Source organism: Pteropus medius, unplaced genomic scaffold, assembly GCF_902729225.1.
Source record: "Pteropus medius unplaced genomic scaffold, Ma_sr-lr_union100, whole genome shotgun sequence".
In the NCBI taxonomy this organism is placed as follows: Eukaryota; Metazoa; Chordata; class Mammalia; order Chiroptera; family Pteropodidae; genus Pteropus; species Pteropus medius.
This window is the reverse complement of record NW_024347790.1, coordinates 1,096,882-1,115,651: the sequence shown is the minus strand read 5'-3', so window position 1 is coordinate 1,115,651 and position 18,770 is coordinate 1,096,882. Positions and strand designations below refer to the sequence as shown.

The 18,770-nt window shown below is 41.1% G+C and overlaps 1 protein-coding gene across 5 annotated transcripts in view; it reads left to right on the top strand.

The window, feature by feature from the left end:
* The window catches only part of BEND7 (BEN domain containing 7), a 77,303-nt gene that overhangs the window by 25,421 nt on the left and 33,112 nt on the right, over positions 1 to 18,770 (top strand). For all 5 annotated transcript variants that reach the window (XM_039877418.1, XM_039877415.1, XM_039877413.1 and 2 more), the window contains exons 4-6: positions 2,415 to 2,537; positions 5,948 to 6,213; positions 16,682 to 16,907. In XM_039877418.1, coding sequence (XP_039733352.1) covers positions 2,415 to 2,537; positions 5,948 to 6,213; positions 16,682 to 16,907 — 615 coding nt within the window. The remainder of the gene's footprint in view (positions 1 to 2,414; positions 2,538 to 5,947; positions 6,214 to 16,681; positions 16,908 to 18,770) is intronic.

Sequence of the window (18,770 nt, the reverse complement as noted above, 5' to 3'; positions counted from 1 at the left end):
AAAGTTGCACACTATAAAAAACAGAATTGAGATGCAAGAAAGATTGCGGATTCGATGGTAGAAGTGATGATTTCTTAGAGATTTTAGCCCTGTAAGAAGTTAAAGCTATCATTTGCGGATATGCAGGTACTGTTGTCACAAAAACTGACATTAGGGCAGAAAGGGCTCCCCTTGGTCATTAAAGGAAGCTTGCTGGTCACATGGTGGATTAACACATCCTCTCGCTTATGCCTTTGCCTTTCTTCATTATCAGAAGAGTCTGTGGTTCAAGGGAAGACCGATAACCTAGCAGCCTGGTACCTTCTCTTCAAGCTCACACTCCAGCTCCCGACCCAGATGGTCCATACTTTATAACTTACTTCATTAGGGTTCACATTTATTCCTTTTAAATTCCCTTAATTTAAGTTTCTAGTTGTTCAGAAAAAAAAAAAAATCAAATGGCAAACCATTTTTTTTTCAAAGCTCATGATAAAAATTGATGATTTTTTCCGATCAAGTTAATTTCCATCCAGTGACATTGGATGTTACTTGTTCTATAAATTATGTATAGATGTGCAGATCTATAGTTCTCACAAAGAGAACAAGAAAAAAGTAAGAATGCCTTTTCAGTTTCCTTGAAAAGTGAAAGATTTTTTCCCATTCATTATCCTTCAAGATAAAGAGAACTGTTTTGATTTTTTTTTTTAAACACAATTTGCAGTAACCAGTTCAGAGGCATGAAAAGCCATCCTGAGACACTGCTGATGAGACAGCGAGGGACCCCAAGAGATGTACCGGTGTCTTCTCTTGCTCTCAATATTACATAAGCCAATATCAAATTCACAAGCTGGCATGCTTCCAGGTTACAGAGAGATGGCTCTTGAAAGACTCCTCCATAAAAATAAAAAGTCAGTTCTCTTTCAAATTAGAAAATGATTTATAACAAGCTGAAAAGGATTGGTTTTGTCCTCTAAAAAGGATAAGATAGTATTTAGAATAGTGACGCGGAATATTCTACAAGGCCCTGTTGGTTCTACAGCCATGGAAGAAACGAGAGGAGAAATAAGGTCCCCCGAGGTGTAGGTGGAGTTAGTAAACCCACATCAGTAAGCTCTGGGCCAACAGAGTTCTTTTCCATTACATAATAGGGAAGGTGCACGTCCTTTGAAAAACGTTATGTTAAAAGCTACCAATGTAAATTCCCTCCTATTCATTTGACAATAGGTCTTTCAGTGTTTGTTTTCATGTTTTCAGTAGAAATTCATTATCTGTAACAGTGACTACTTTGGTATTTCATTGCAGCAATTTGCAGTTTTAAAGTTATAACATCTACGTTTGCTACAATTTTGAATGTGAGTAATTGTGCCACTCCAAACATTAGGGTATCTTGAAGTATTCCATGGCTTTGCTATGGTGAGTTTTTCTATAGTATCCACAAATAATGCATATCATTTAAGTTACCTGTAATGTGTAATAAAAGATGCGATTGGGCCAAAACCTCGGAACTTGCCTGCTCCGCCCGTGAAAACCCTCAGTGATGGCAGCGTGTCATACAGCGCGCCTTACGGTAGTGGGGCCCCCTACCGATGCCGGAGGGACGCCACTGAAAGAGGGGTTCTCTGAACGTCCCATTGTTCCAAGGACAGCAGGAGGGTGTTGGTTTACTTATAAGGGAAGCAGACTAGGATAGTTTTTTCTTTTTAAGGAAAAGATATTAGATGAAAATAGTGAAAAAGAGACTAAAACGAGGGAACTGTACGAAATCGGGAATGGAAAAAAGATGTAGAGAAATCACGTTTGTTCAGTTGGAGAAAAGCCAGTACACCAACACCCTCCGATCCGTCAAGTTCAAATGTATCCTCCCATATCCTGCTCCCCCATCTTCCTCACCCCGAACACACCAGACCCAGAGGGTGTCCTGAGAGTTTTAATGTGTTGACAGTTCTCAATTTTTGAAATGATATGCTTAATACTAAAATTATTCTTTAACAGTTAGACACATTTTAATTCTTACTACAGACTCATAACTCATGCTGCTACCAGGTTTTTTGGTCAGGCTGTTCTTGGAGCTAGGTTTTTGTGCAAAACAGTGTGAGTGTGTTTCTAGTGAATTTTTATGGTATTGTTATCTGAGATGAACTGGAGTGACAATGGGGAGACCTGCTGTGACAGTGCATTGTGTGCAGCCATTCATGCAGGCTCCACTGCCCCCTGAAACAGCACGCACCTTGTGACATAGAAGCCTGGATAATTAGATAAAGTCAGACCCCAAGATTTAAGTTGTGAAAATTACTGGGTGCATTTTCCCGAGGCACAGTTTCGTAATAACTGCACAGGCTTCAAAATCCTATCAAGATGCCGACCACCCCCCACCCCCGCCTTTGTCATTTTGTTGTTGTTGTTTGGAGTGTGTCATTCTTTTCTTTCACGCTTAGGAGAACTTCCAGTGGTGAATTCATCAGCTGGATCAAACTGCTGTACTTGTAACTGCCAGTCAACGTTGCAGGCCATCCTCCAAGAACTCAAGACCATGCGGAAATTAATGCAAATTCAAGCAGGTACAAAGATCAGGCCTCGGATCGAGTCCTCCGATTTTCAGTACATATCTGCCATCTTCAGTAGGGATGTTTATTGTGGTTTTATTATTTAGTTCTTCCCTCCTTGCTAGCTTGCTGCAATTTTTCAAGTATCCGTTTTCTCAGCTTGTTCTCCAACCCATTTTTCCTTTAGCAAATCTAACAAATTTTTTATTGTTAATGATACGACTCCTATACTTACGAAGACGTGCTCCATCTACTTCACCCTGTGACTCCTAGTACCTCACGAATGTCAGTCTGTTGAATTTCGAAGCCAGTGTCACTGCCCTAATGTGAATCGACAAAGAGGTTCAGATGAGGAAAGAAAGTGAGGCTGCCTCGTTTTACCTCCCGAGGTGCTCAGTGTGGGGGCCGCCTGCATCCTGACAACCCCTACTCCTGCATGAGTCCCTTTGGGGCTTGGCGTGACACTGGGAAGCCACACATTTTTGTAGATGTGGCAGAGTCTTCCGGGAAGCACAGGTGCCCTGGTGACGAGCACGGGCTGACAAGATATGGCTCTCAGGCTCTGCTGGTGGCTTTTCTCCCTAACATTCAGGAACATAGATGCTCAAAGACACCTCAAGTTTTGTCTTCTCTGTTTATACAACGCCTTTTTTGCCCTCACTCCTGTTAGACAAGTTGAAGAACAGAAAAGCAGAGAATTTGCAGTTTGGGGTCAGAGTTTGTTGTTTCCTCTTTATAGCTGTGTGACTTCTCTGAGTCTCAGATTTCTCCTCTGTCCCTGGAGTATTAATATCTAACTCTCAGGGTTGTTTCCAAAAGAGAACGAGGTAGCAAACGTAAACAAACTCTGTAGAGCATGATACAAGCATGAGTTATTTCGTTAGCATTGTTATAAAACCCACAGAACATTTCATAGCAGTGTGGATGTCTAGATCTTCTGGAGTCTAGCAGCTCTGTTTTCTAATCTTCACAATGAAGCGGGGAGCAGAACTTTTTTGTCACAGGCACAGAAAATCATCAGTTGTTTTATTAGTAAGCCTTCTTTCTTGTCAGGAGAAGCTACTCCTTGACCTTAGCTTAAAGCAGGAAAGAGCACAGTCGTGTATGACTGGCAGTCCCGTCCCTTCATCGTAAAGGTTTTCACAAAAGTCCTCATTCAGAAACTGTACTTGGTGCCACTCAGTGAACTCTAGTAAAATTTTAATATTCAACGATATGGTTTTGATATAAAAAGTTTTATACTTAGACATATCAGTCACCCGAGATTACACGAAAATAAGATGAACAAAAGGCTCTCTGAAAAGCAGCATCTAATTTTATGTGCTGGATTTGGTTTGATCTCACAGAAGAAAAAAATAAGCATTTTGGTCAGGCCAGTAAGTATTTAACTCGCCTCGTTCCACCACAAGAATCTGTTTTTATTAACCAGGCAAAGGTTAACATCTCCTAAATAAGGAGCTCAGAAAGAAAGGTTACTTCATTGTGTACAGATTCTTTTCTCAGAGGAAGAATTTGTTAGCAACTAAGAAAATGTGCATAGGAAATCGTAATGATTTATTTTGTTACTTAAGCTTCTTACTACTGAAATGGCAAGCTACAAACTGTAACCACTTAAATCCTTGACTGAAGCTATTGTAGAATCTATTAAGTAAATGCCACTTTGTCGCCTTGTTTTCTTTTCTGAACCTTTGCAGATTAGGGCAGGACATGAGTCCAAAGGCATAGAAGAGCAGAAAGGATCAACTCAATAAATTACTCTTTTTTAATTTTCTTAAACTTAAGAATTTGTGTCATGTGGCTAGATTTACTTAAGGTTTATTGCCTGTAGGACTTGGATTTAAATTATACTTAGGACGTTTCACCTTGATTTAAGGAGAAGACAAGGAGTAAGATCTGGATACAAGAAACTACAGCTCTGTCTAAACTTGCCACAGGACAAGAAAACTCAGGTAGTCCCTGTGTTCTTGAAACCAAAATCATTTTTGCTTGTGACTGAGACCAGCGAGGCCTGAGAGGCGTGTGTTCTGGCCTGTCTGGATTATTGCTTCAGCCATCCACTTGGCTTCGGGGATGCAAACCTAGCCTTGGGTGAAAATCCCGAGAGAACAGAGGAAAGTTCCCAGTCTGGTTTGCACATCAGAATCACTTGGGGAGCTTTAGAAAGATCTCGATGCCCGGGCACCACCTCTGGAAATTTCGATTCAGTTCGTCTGGAGTGAGGCAGAGGCACTGACGTTTTCCAAGCTGCACGGTGATTCTAACGTGTGGCCAGGGGCAAGAAACCAGCGAGCTTGATGGATTACTGCAGGGGAGATTAAAAACTTTTCAGTTTATATGCAGTGCAAGTAGTTTGTTTCTAACACTCAGTTATAAATTTCTTTCCTGCCTGCAGATGAAACTATCAAGTTCAAAGTACAAATATTCTTTATTTGCAAACTGATAGGAAATGATCCATATTCATGTGCATTTAAAAATCTTCAGTTTTCATTAGATGTAGGTATATTTCTGTAAAAAGGCAGGTATAGCCTGTGGTCACAGTTAGCCAGCCATATTAATACATGAAGATTTAAAATGGCTAACAACTTCTCAGAGTGCACCTGTGAAAACTATAATTACCATCTTTGTTTCCTTAAGTATATTTGCAAAATTAGGACTTAGTTCTTGCTCAGTGCTGTTCATCTTTTGAACTCAGACTGTTTCAGGATTTTGCCCATTTGCTTGACTTGTACAGAACTCCATTGTTCCCGTTTTTCCGCCACATAAAACTGAGGTCTGGAGGAGCAGCCTTGTCTGAACGAGCAGTGCGGTGCTGTGGAGATAGCACGCGTGTGGACAGGACAGGCTTGCGAGGAAGGGGCTGCTGGACCTGGCAAGTGACTGGCAGGCTTTGCCCACACGCTTACTGGTACTTGCTCACTAGCTGCTCCACACAGATTCATTTTGATCGGTCTTGCCCGAATGATCGCCCTTGTTCGGTCTTCGTCAGTTTTAGTGCTAGCAACTCACCAGTTTAACCCAAATGACAATTGGAATATTCCCGAGATTGGCGTACCGGAAAGCATGGACATCGACACCTCAGTCATTTCTATGAAAATGTCACGTGACTGGCAGAATCATGCCCAGGTGTTTTCTTATACCTCCTCCTCCTATTCTTCCGTCGAAGCAGCAGCAGCACCGTCTGCTTATTCACCAGCATCTGGGCCAGAGTTCTCTCCTGGGTGTTTTTCTGCCCCGAGACCCGTAAATGCTCCAGAGCCTGCACTCGGTAACCTTTGGGCCCGGCGTGCTTTATTTTATTCGGTGTACTTCGCCCTCGAGGGAGCCCCACTGCAGTCTCAGCTTGCAGAGCACATAGGTGGACGGGTGATACGTTTTCCTAAGTTAGACACAAGTGCCTGTACCATATTTTTGTTTATTGTTCACAGTTGGAACCCAAAACAGACAACAACCCCCAATTTCCCTTATATGCTCCCAGCGAACTGCTGTCTCCCGCAAGAGAAATAAAAAGAAAAAAGTGCCCCCAAAGACCGTTGAACCTCTTACTGTGAAACAGAAGCCCGGGGTGTCAGAGACCGAGAGGAAGTCGGCAGTGGCCTCCGAGCAGCCGGCCCTCCAGGCAGCCGAGTGCACCGCCCCTGGGGAGAACCGCGGCCTCGGATTCGGCATTGTTCTCGAATCACCCTCCTCAGATGTAAGTCGATGTTTTCTGTGTAACTGTCAGGAATTTTATAGTATCACTACACTTTCCCCTTAACTCGTGCTGCCCAGGCAAACTGGAAAAACTTGCAGAATACATGTGTTCCAAGAGGAAAGGAAGACGATGAATAATCTCCTTGCCTAGAATTTTCTCTTCTGAAAATCTCATGCCTCAATTTTTTTAAACACATTTCCATTCTGTATCTTTGAAAGAAGATGGAGTAAATAATCTGCTCACTGATGTCTTTAACATTTTTAATTTTGAAGTGGCCGTTTTCAATTTCCTTGGCGTAGAGAGCTAAAAGAACATAATTAAATCCTTTGTAGATAGGCATAAATGAACCGAACCTTACAGATAAGGTCACACCTTTCTCGAAACACAAACTAATAATAAAAAAGGAGCCATCGTGCTAATTCTGTTTTATAGATGCAAGCTACACTGCTAATTAGGCTGCGGTGCCATGCCATTTACTCGTGTAATGATAGGTTAACGCTCTGCAAAGGTTTTTCTATTTTAATATCATAGCGAGAATGTTGCTACTGTCCAAGATGTTGGATGACAGCTACGACATCCATCTGACTTGCCATTCGATATTCAATAACCATCAACTAATTTTTTTATTCGTGTGCGTATGTGCAGTCGCATCCTCTCTTTACAGTATCTTTATCTAAAAGTACGCCGATGCCGTGAACCCCAACTTGTTGGGAGTTCTTAAAATAAACCAGAATGGGTGATCTATTATTATCAGATTGCATAGGACGAGAACCCTGCTGAGAACTCCCACGGGCTTATATGAGATTGGAGTTTGGCCCTACCTTTTAAACTTTAAATAAGAAATAAATCCCTTTTTTAAAAAAGCGTTCCCTTTCAAACTGCAGAAAGACAGTTTCCTCTGCTGTATCCACATTGGATCTTTAATAAAGGGAGGTGACAAAAATAGTCATCTTATGACTTTTTTAGACTAGAAGATCATTTGAACTTTTATCCAATCCTTGGTGTCAAAGGTTTTTCTTTTTTGCTTTTTTTAATGAAGACATGCTATAATTTTAAAAAAGTTCTTCTAGACTAAAAACTTTAAAAAAATCATTAATGGCACTGTTCTCCCTTGGACCAGTCAGCCCCTTTGGTCAGCCCTTACTCAGGCCCCGGGTTCAAAACCCACGTATTTGGAAACGGGTAAATTATTCCACAACACAAAGTGCAGCCAACCTTCAGCAGTTCTAGTAATACTTTTGTATTTTTCTTGGCATTCTTTTCTGATAGTTATTGACGTATCAGGCCAAATCATTTCAGTCGTATAAACTATTTTGTAAATGGGGCGATCTGATGCTAATAACCAAACTTTCTTCTTTTTTAATTTTTAAGCTCCAAATGTACTTCAAAAATAAATTGAGGAATATTTGGTAAAGGCCCTATATACATTGGTGAAATAGAATTTTTCTTATCTTTACCAATGTCACTATTATAATTTTATTTAGATACCACATAAAAATAATTTGCCTTTTATTCATTTTTATTTTTGCTAACAAGAGCTATTAAATTTAATAAAGCACATTCAGAATTGTCCATGAAAACTGAGTTAGGTGTTTGTTACCTTGATGGAAGAATAGCAGACTTCTAAAGAAAAGCGAAATAGTATGTATGGATATTATCTTTACACCATCCAGCTGACATACCATTTGATTCATCTAGTCAACAGAAACTAACTGCACCTAGAGGACCATGCAGTGAGTCCTGTCACTAGATAAAGGAGTTTTGTCCACAGACCGTTCACTGGCATTCACGAGGCGGGCCTGTGCAGGCCCCGGGAAGGGAGACTAATTTCCTTAGGTGATAGGACCTTCGATGCTAAGGCATTCAAATTTGGCTGGTTTCTACTCTTATTATTTTTTAGGCAGAAGCCCTTTAAAATTTGGTGGAAGTCCAGAGGAGAAAACAGAAAATATTTAATAATATTTAATAAACTTTTCTATAAAATATAGTTGGATATATACAAGGGGATGGGATTTGTATATTTAAAGATGGACCCTGAAAATTAGGTCCAAAGTCGTAGGATAGAGCAAGTGGTCCAGTGGGCTAGAACAGCTGGTAGCAGACGATGATGTAAAGGTAGGACAGGGCCAGATCCCGAAAGCCCTGTTATTGCCATGCCAAGACCCTTGGCCTTCATCTCTGGGCACTAGGAGGCTGTTGCAAGTTTCAAGTGGAGGACTAATCAGACCTGTGCTTTAGAACGCAAACTAGAACAGCGTTGCGGATGATAGATGAGACAAAGAGACTAGGCGGATGATAGTCAGCCACGCAAGAGATCAGGAGGGCCTGTGCGTGAGTAATGAGCCTAAAGAGAAAGAAAGGACAGACGTTTAGGAGGCACCCACACAGAGGACGTGGTGACTCAGTGGAAAGTAACCCCAAATTCCTATCTTGGAAAACTAGCTTGGTTACTGGGTGGTACTGACTTCTTTAACTGAGGCAAGAATAGAAAGAGCAGAAGCAGCCTTCAGCTCTGGATGGGAAGTAAAAGTAAGTTTAGAATGTTCATTAGACATTTGGAGCACGGAGCACAGGAGAAAGGTGAGAGTTACAAGCAACGAAAAAATGACACCTAAAACCTATGCTTTGTTGCTTTTTTAAATGTAAAAAAAAATACCGTAAATTTTTTAAAAATTCACAATGTATAAAGTTATCTTTTTTCACGCTGTGACCTTTGGAGTCACCCAAATACAAATTTGTGTAACTATGCATAAACACAAACGGAAGGGCCCACGTGGGGTTATGGATTGTTGCAGGAAGACCTCCGATAATGATTATCTGTGCTCAAAGGCGGGAAAACAGTGAGCTCTAATCAAAACCAGCTACAGTGTCAGTGCCTCAGAGTATCATAAACTAAATGATATAGAGTATGTGGAAAAATCCTATTGCAGCGTCTGGCACATAAAAGGTACTCAATAAATGTTATTTAGTCTGCAAATGATGAAGTATCTTCATTTGCATTAAGCGCAATATACAGAATAAACTTATGAAGCTTTGGGTCTAGGACTTGGCTTTAATTAGAACTCTCTCCTCAACTTAACTCCCATTTTCTCATTCTTGTTACTCCTCTCTGCACCGCCAGCCCCTCCCCCAAGGCAGCAGTATAATTTCAACAGTCCTCCTTTGTAGAACTTTCTGTACTGGTTTGTAGTTATTTACATGATTTCCCCTCTCTCCTCTCCAGCTTCTCAAGGGCAGGGACTGTATGATAACAGTAATATTTGTGTGCTATCCTTTGCTACATAATTTATCACACATTTCATCCTTACTCTTTGAGGCATGATTAGTATCCTCATTTTATAGATGAGGAAACGATGGCATAAAGGCGGCCTGCTCGAGTTCACACAGCCAGGTCCGCAGTGAGCCTTATCCTTGAGTGAAGGACTTGGGCGCCTGTCCTAGCACAGTTCTTAGCCATGCCCAACGCCCAGTAACTATTCATGAGGCAATTATTACACGAAGGGGAATGGAAAGGTTAGACTATGGCCATGTTTGCTCTTTGCTTGGAAGTTCCTGCAGAGGAGAACCTGATGGCTTAAGGGGGCAGGCTCAAGGCCAGGCCACCTAGGCTAAAAGCTCGGCTGCGTGCCCCTGAGCCAGCATGCCCACCCTCGCCTCCCGCCGTGTCCTGTCCATAGAATGGGGACAGCGGTGGTGCTGACCTCACAGAGTGGGCGCCGAAAGAGTTAAATAGAGTAACCTATGTGAAGCACTTTGACTAATACCTGCTATGTTAATAACAGTTCTTTTTTAAACCTTAGCGGTCCTAGCTAAGTACCTTTATAGGGATAAATGTAAAAATTTAAGTAAACTTACGTGTATATATAACTGAACAGATACCATTTTTAAAATAGAGTGGCCAGAAACATTTCTCTTTTGGGGCAGGATTATTTGACCCATTTTAAATTAGTACATTAAATAAAACTGAAACCTAAGTTACACAGAAGAAAGGCCAAAACCCAAAACCATATTTCAGATTTAAATACAATATTTAATTCTTTCTTCATTGGGTTCACAACCCAATACTCTACTAATACTCAGGGAAGACAGGAATTTTTTAAAGTTACTGTTTTTTCCTACTTAGTTGGATATATTGGTTTGTGTTTTTCAGGGCAGATATATACATGGCTTAGGTTTGCTTCATTGTTGTGGCTTCTCGTTTGGCGTGTTTTTTGGCTTTGGTGAAACACTAAGATCAGTTTTTTCAAGTGTTTTTTTACAGGGTAAAAAATGTTTTTCTATTTATTGTAATGTTTATGAATATTTTCTAGTGATCCTAGATACACAAAAGTTATCAGAAAATAAATCTATGGACCTCCATCAACTTAAGATACTTCCGTTAATACTTAATTTATGGCATTTTTCAAGTAAATAATTTAAAATGTATTGGTGCTTTCAACATAAATAGCTTCTGAAGTCAGAATCTGTTTTCCTAACTTCTTCTTAACCCAATAAATAAAGTAACCCACTGGGAACTCATAGAGCAAATTAGTCAAGCAAGTTATTTTTAAATTTATTCATTGGAGCATTGCAATCAAGGCAGAATATACCTATCAGTGTGAGTTCTAGCACAGACTGCCTGGGTTCAGATCCTTGCTGGATGACCTTCGAAAGTAATCTAATCTCCCAAAACCTTAGTTTTTATATCTGCAAATTGGGGATAATGATAGTCACTTCGTAGGTTGAGAATTAAGTTTAAAACTCCCATGTAATGTGTGTTCGTCTAGGGCCTGGAATATAGTAAATAGAAAATAGTGTTAATTATAGCATCATTTCCCAGATGTACTGAAATGAATGAAAAGTCCCTGCCCTTCAAGGACCATATGAGGGAACACATAAACAGTGGTTACATTGTCATAGGACCTAAGCTCTAGCATCAGCTGGGCCTGAGAGCAGGACCTCCCCCCTGCCTGGACGGCCAGGCCCTCAGAGCTGGACACTTGGAGGCGTAATTTCCGTGAGTTATGGTAGAAGAAGTATCTTGCAGTTGTTAAAATCTTATGTATTAAACATTTGGGCTCAGACACCTTTAGCATAAATCCAGCCGCAGTTCTAGAGCCATGAATTTGCCACCTGAGGAAGGAAAAAATTTCAGATATCTCTGAAAGACTTTGGAGGGTCTCGTTGTGTAAGCGCGTGAATAAACTTCCAAGGCGCCCAGCTGTATTGTCCTTGCTAGCGTTAAATTCTTAGTTCCACCAAAATTTTGTCAAAAAATCTGTAAAGGATTGGCTCTTTAATGACTTCTTGTAATTTTATCCCATTCGAAATTAAATAGAAGCTAGCATATAGACCGCGCATACTTTTTGACAGAACTTTTGCAGATAACGCACCTTCCAGGATTAATCCCGACATAGGAGCCCGCCGCAGAGCCTCTGCCCCATCGCCACTGTGGTTCTCAGCTCTGCTGTGTCCCATGTCACACCTGTTTTGAGCTGTTAACAGCTGTGGGGACTGGACCCACTAGAGCAAGCCTGCCTCCCAACCTAGTATGTTCTCGAGGGCACCCCGCCCATTGGCCATGATCTTGGAATAACATTTAATACATGGTCACAGCAGTTCTTGCTCAGTTCACCTGGAGTGGACCTGAGTTATAGGAAACAATTTGTCTTTCCCAGATAGAAGCAGATCACATTTGTGAGCAAAATAAAATCAGTTATGAGGGGGTTTTGTGTTTTTAAAATTCTCTTAAAAACTAAATTTCATTTTCCTAAAACATATCTAATATACTGCTAAATACGTACTAAATGAGAATAGAGGTCAATGTATATTGCAAACAAATACTAAATTCGCAGGCTTTTGACATTCTCATAAATTCTGTTACATGTTTTCGTTCCAAAATCAGTTAGTCTTATTCAACAAAATCTTGCCTCTTTATCTGCAGTTTTCTTATAGGTTTCAATCTTAAACCAGTGTGAAACTTGACTAGCTAGCCAGTCAAGTATACAGACTCTGTTGTATAATTTATTAATTTACAGTTGCAGATCTGGAGCTAGCGTCCAGTATGGATATCCATGCACTTTTCACTCTTTTAACCTATGTAGAACCACATGACTTACTAAAACTCGGTATCGACAATACCTTATGTAAAATAGCCTGTATCAGAAATGTCCCCTCTGTGATTAAGTTGTATGATCTCTTTCAAACTGTTTTGCATATTTTCCTTTAGATTATACAGGGGAGTCACATGATATGTTCATAGGAACTTAAGAGAGAAAATCTTCTAATCTGCCTGGTTAGGGGACCTCCCCCTGAAGCTCGGTCTTGACCCCAACTACAGTTGACCTACGAACAACGCAGCAGGTGGGAGTCACTGACCTCTGTGCAGTTGAAAGTCCATGTACAATTTTTGATTCCCCAAAACTTAACTACCGATATCCCTCAGCGTCTGCCAGGTATTGGTCCCAGGACCCCTTATGGATACAAAAATCCGCTGGCGCGCAAGTCCCCTGTTTGAAATGGCGTAGACCTGTGCGCACAGTCAGCCCCCTGCACCTGCGGACTCCTGGCCAAGATCTGAGACCAGCACAGGTGTTTACTGGAAAAACCCACTTGTAAGTGGAGCCGCATGGTTGAGACCCCACTGTTCCAGGGCCAGCTGTACTTCTGAGCGAAGGGAGCCCACACCGCAAGAAGGGAGACAGGCCAGGGCCCAGCGACCATGTGCAGGCTCCGCCTTAACTCCACCCAGCGTGAGGTGAGAAGCCCTGCATGAGGAGGATGCAGCACGTGCAGCCTAAAATAGGCAAGGCACGCATGAAAGTCCAAATTCATAGAGGGAATTCAGGCTCGTAGCTCTTACGATGACTGTAAGTGTTGTACATTCTGCCCCATACTTTAGACGTCATCATTTAAAGATCTTCAGTATCTGATGGAATTTATTGACTATATTATTACTTTAGGAATCAATAAAATCTGTAATTAGCGCACTAGCTATCTGTTTTCGCACAAGTATCAAATAGTGACTGTCAAAGGCAATCGAGTTTTTAAAATGCTATTCATTTGGAATATAGGTGGTTTCTATCAGAGCCATTGTCAGGAAGCAGAGAGATCTCATTCAAACATAGAGACAGTAAACAAAAAGAGACTCGGTGATACAATTAAAGAGGTTTAACCTGTTTTTAAATATATGTACAAGGTTGTAGATCGTTACATGGTGATAATCCACATGGTTATATTTATAAAATGGAGTAAGTAAAAAGATTTCCTAATGAAAATTTGAGATTAACCTGTTATGTTTTCTTTATATCTCAGAAAGTAAAGCTGCCCTCTCTTTTTTATAAGGAACTGGTTTGCTTTATGGCACCTTGTAGATATAATGTTAGTGCCCGTCCACTATAGCTAAGAAATCTGCCTAAGAAGACCTGAAGAGCGGGAGGGGGACAGAGATTAGTCACCTTTGCTCTTGCCACTGCTGGCTGCTGCCTCAACTGATGAAACTGACTCCCTTGTAAGGGGTGTATAACCCGGCCAGTCTGTGTTCCATGATCCAGAAAGAATGCTTCAAAATAATGTTTTTCTGGCACTAGAAAGTGGAGCAGGAAGCACCGACAGCTTCTGCTTCAGGATAGCATCTCAGGAGTCGAGATTCTATTACAATTCCACAGTGAGTCTCAGCTCCACAAACCCCAGAAACCTCTGGATATTTAGTTTTAGGAGTCACAGCAGATGTCGGAAACAGCAACTGCACGATCTCTGTCTCTTAGATCCTACCTCGGGGCCCTGATGAAATGCTGCCCTACCCCTCCTGGACCTTCGCCCCTCACCAACCACATGCAGCCTACGGCTCTGCACCTCTGCCGTAGCATTTATCACTTCCGCTTTGTGTGGTTGGTGTTTATGTACATGTTCCATCTACTGAGCCTGACTTTAAACTCCTTACGCACAGAGGGTGCTTAATAAATACGCTTTGCAGGTCCCTGTCCTTTGGGAACTCAGCTCCTTGAGTCAGCACAGGTCCTGTTACAGGACTGGGGTACTGAACCACTGCACGCAGACTTTCAAACCCACTCCCTCATTTACACAGGGACAAAAGATCTCTAAATCAATACTAGTCATCTCGAATGAGTTCCTACATCACGTTTTGTATATTCTGACAAATATCTATTGGGCACTAACTGGGCATTTGGCACCCTGAATACAAAGTAGTGCACATGCTGACGAGAAATACAACCAACTGACTGAACAAATACAGTGTGAAAAGGGCCATAAATGTAGCTCATATAAAATACTATGAGTGTGTGAGGAAGGCGTGGCTAGTTTTGCCTGGTGGCTCATTCAGGTCAGGGGCCCAGGTCCTATGAGACGAGTCCGAGGGGAGGTTCTGGGAGTCTCTGGTCAGGTGGCCGAGCGTTGAGCACCTGTGTGATGATGTCAGAACCCAGCAGAGACATGTGAATGAGACAGGCGGGTGTCTTTCCCTTTCCTCTCTTGCACATTTAAAAAGCTTCTCTACCTCCCTAGACTCCCAAGTAGCTGTAAGTAGCTGTGAGTAGCTGCTTCCGTAGACAGCGACTCTTTTTCATGGCTTTCACGTAATACAGAAGCACTTAGCAAAAATCTGTGATCAGTTCATTTAGAAGAAAAGGTCTAAATGCAGATATAAGATGTGCAAAATAAAATCTGGTAATGAATAAAAAACTTCATCTTAGATTATGATGGTAAAATCCTTTCAATCCTAATATTTCTGCGTTGACTCATTCAGCAAATGTGCAGCGAGTGTCCGGTGTATGCCAGCTTCTGTTCTGAGAGCTGTGGGGACAGCCCCTGGCTTGCACCAGCCTCCTCTGCCGACCTTTACCAGCAGCGAGATGCAAAAGCCAGGGACGATCTGGCAGCATTGTTTTCATAGTGATATTTACCAAGCATTCAAAGACCACAAGCTGAATGGCACAGTGAAGCGGAGAAATGAGATGACTTTCTGGACCATCCAGTCGAGAATTCCGCCGGGGAGGGACAGTGTCCAGACTCCTCCCCACACCATCTGAATAATTTAAGGCCTTCTCCGAGCCACTTCACTCTGAGCATAGTGTGCTAGGCATTCTGAGAAGCAACAGGACAAACAAAATAATAATTCCTATTCTCTTCAGAAGAAAAACTAATCCCGAGTCCTCATATTTCTCATATGATTTCAAAAATCTAAAGTAATGCCAGGTTTGCAGAGTGATAAATACGATAACCAAGAATAAGCTTTAATAGGTTTTCTTCTGACCTTTTTTCCCTAATTAAAAGTTTACCAAATTGCATTTCTTCCTATTAAAGTTATTATTTTAAAGTCATGTTATGATCAACAGTAAATGGCGATTTAGATTATGACTAAGAACTTTTATGTATTCGGCAAGAATTTATTGAGTGCCTACTATGTGCCAGGCCCTAGAGATACAAAGTCTGAGTTCCAGGCGTCAGGAAAGGCTGCAATCTAACCAATAATGACAATGCAGTATAACAAATACAGTCAAATAAGCCTGTCAAATAAATAGCGGTGACCAAGAGCACCCAGCCGCCCGCTTCAGAAGGAAGGAGTTAGGAAGGGCTTTGAAAAGAAAATGATGTGAGCTGGATGGAAAGATGAAAAGGCGAGTTGTAAACATCCACGGCATGATGACAGAGAGTATATTATCAGTGTGTGAGCACATACGGTGGAGTCCAGGCTGAAAGGCACCTTACAGGTCTGTCCGATCCCGCGTCCCACTCATGAAATCCATGACAGGGAGGGGCTGTGACTAGTGTCTTGGTTTTCCAGGGGTGCTCTGGGGTATAACTTCAGATTCCTCCCCAAAGTCGGGGTCGGGGTGGATTTAAACTTGCCTGGGGCACCTTCTCGTCATTTTTATTTTATGTATTAATTTACAGAAGTTTTCATTAGAGAGAAAAATACAGTTCCATAGCGAAAAACCACTGGCCTAGTACAAAGAGCATGAGACCGGTGGGAGAATCCCATATTTTTGTCCTTAGGCAAATGAAATGAAATTGTTTAATGTAGGAGAAAGTGATCTGTCCATTGTAATGTCCTGATTAGATTTAAGTTACTTTTAAGTCGTTTGGGCCTGAGTTCCTTCATTTAAAAAATGAGGGTATTTCACCCAAAGTCTCCTCTAGTTTGAAAATTATATGATTTTATGATTATCCAGCTTTCTCTTGACTGTTTCCAGGGACAAGAATGCTTTTTCAGTATACTCCTTTCCACTGGTGTTGACGAGACAACATTGGCATGGGAGCATCTTGTTTTGTGAATTCTAACTAGTAGTTGGTTTTGTAAATGGCAAATGCTGGCACACAAAGCTGAGACTGTATGCTTTGCAGGCTGTGGACATTCCTAGTCATGTTTTTTTTTTTTTTTTTGGTGGTGGTTGTTTTTTAATCGCACATATGCCCAAAGTCAAATGCTTCAAATCTTGCTTTTAATGAAATATTTATGTTCTTTTGGTAGCCAGAAGTGCAACTTGCTGAAGGCTTTGATGTGTTTATGCCTAAATCTCAGCTGGACTCTATATTGTCAAACTACACTCGCTCAGGAAGCCTTCTGTTTAGAAAACTGGTGTGTGCATTTTTTGATGACAAGACTTTGGCTAACTCCTTACCCAATGGGAAGAGGAAAAGAGGACTCAATGACAACCGGAAAGGACTAGACCAAAATATTGTGGGTGCAATAAAAGGTTGGTCTGCATCATTTCATTTTATGGGTTCTCTGTTGAGCTTTGCTTCATTCCATAAAGATGCAGCTGAAATTGTAGTAAACTGAGGAGAGGCTCATTTAATTGGCCGTTGGCAGTTTACCCATGGCTTTGGGGTGTGGGCTCTGTAACTCACCACCCCAAATACCACTAGAATTCGGTGTTACAAGGTGATGTTCATTTGTTAATATTATAATTTAAGAGCCAGTTTGATCCACTGCAGAACCAAAAAGAAGTTTTTCTTAATTGATTTTAAAAGTGAAGGTATTTTTCCTCTCAGTAATTTCTAACTAAGAGTTTCATCAAAATATGATTTCGACTTAAATTTGTAGTCATAAATAAGAATAAAGCTATGATGCTTTTTAAAAAAATAATAAAGTAAAACAGTTCTCTCCATAGGTCAGCCGTTGCTTTAGCAGGTCATTGCTTCTAAAGACATTTTAAATGTAAGCGAACCCACTGTGAAGCCAAACCCTGTGTGCATCCCCAGACACTCTCGGCCACCTCTGCTTCCCTGGCTCTGTGACATGGGGTTGTGGAAGTCACGTGCAAAGACCACGGGTCCCTCCCCCATAATGCCTGTGAACCTGGGTCTGAATTGCCACTGCATTACAGTAGCCAGGCAGGTGCATCTGTATGTAGATCATTTATGTTCAGTGTCGCATCCCAGACCGATCTCTTAATTTTAAAATGTCCTTACTGAGACTCTGATAAATGTTATTTTAGGCATTAGAAGTATATAAGTGTTATTTTGAAAAAGAATATAAATGAATTCTCACATGTAAACACAACTGCATAAAGATGAAGTTGTGGATCACTTAGCGTCACTGACCAGGAAGCTCCTCGCTGCCTCAGTTCCTATGTTTTGGGCTCGAGGACAAGGGCTGGACACAGAGTCTCCCTCCCACCCCTGGGCCCCGTTATCCTGCAGAAGGAGCAAGTGAACTTAATAGTGCTTTAAAGGGTACTCGGAAACCCACGATTAACTTTACAAAATAATATGATTTTTAAATGGCGTCGGCAAGTACCAGATACCCTTTGTTCATGGCCAGCGGGACACGAGCCTTCATTAGCAGATAATGTTTCATTCTCCAGCAGAATTTTTTTCACTTAAAGCGACAGCCGAGTTGTACTAAATAAGAAAAGCTACAGAGATACCACAGTCGGTGTCATTTCTGAAAAGAATGATTCAGCCTGAAGTGACACTAAAAACAAGATTACAGAATTTGAAAAATGGTCAATGATGTAACTAGGACTTGCTGAAGTGAAGAAGGGTCCCATTCCAATTAAATATGGCTGGGCCTTCTGGAGACAGGAAGGTCAAGGCTGATGGCGCTTTGCATGGCTGAAGCTTTTAAACACACTGAAAAGCAGCCAGGATTTGTTTTAATTTTCTTTTTTTCAGGATGGTATATTAAGATTATGAAAGTGTCTAGAAATTGGGGAACCATAAATGACCAGGTTCCAATTTAATAACAATAGAAGAGTTATCCTAATAATAAATGGTACTGAAATATATCATTACAAGTAGGCCGATATGGGTTTATTCTACCGTTTTCAGTCTAGACTGGACATTATACAATAGTTTGAAAAAGTGTATCACACACAGAAATAGGGACGATGCCTTAATTCTTCATGGCCCTACTTTTTTGCTGGAAATAAATATGGCAATTAGTCTTCTGCTCCCAGCACATAATAAAGCAGATTATTCAAATGAAAGAACTCAGATTTTCTATACACTTCTTATTCTGTTGAATTAAATCTGCATTAAAATTCTTTCAGAACAACAAAATAACTATAAGACAGAAATCTACCAATAAGCCACAAACAACCGAAATCAACAAA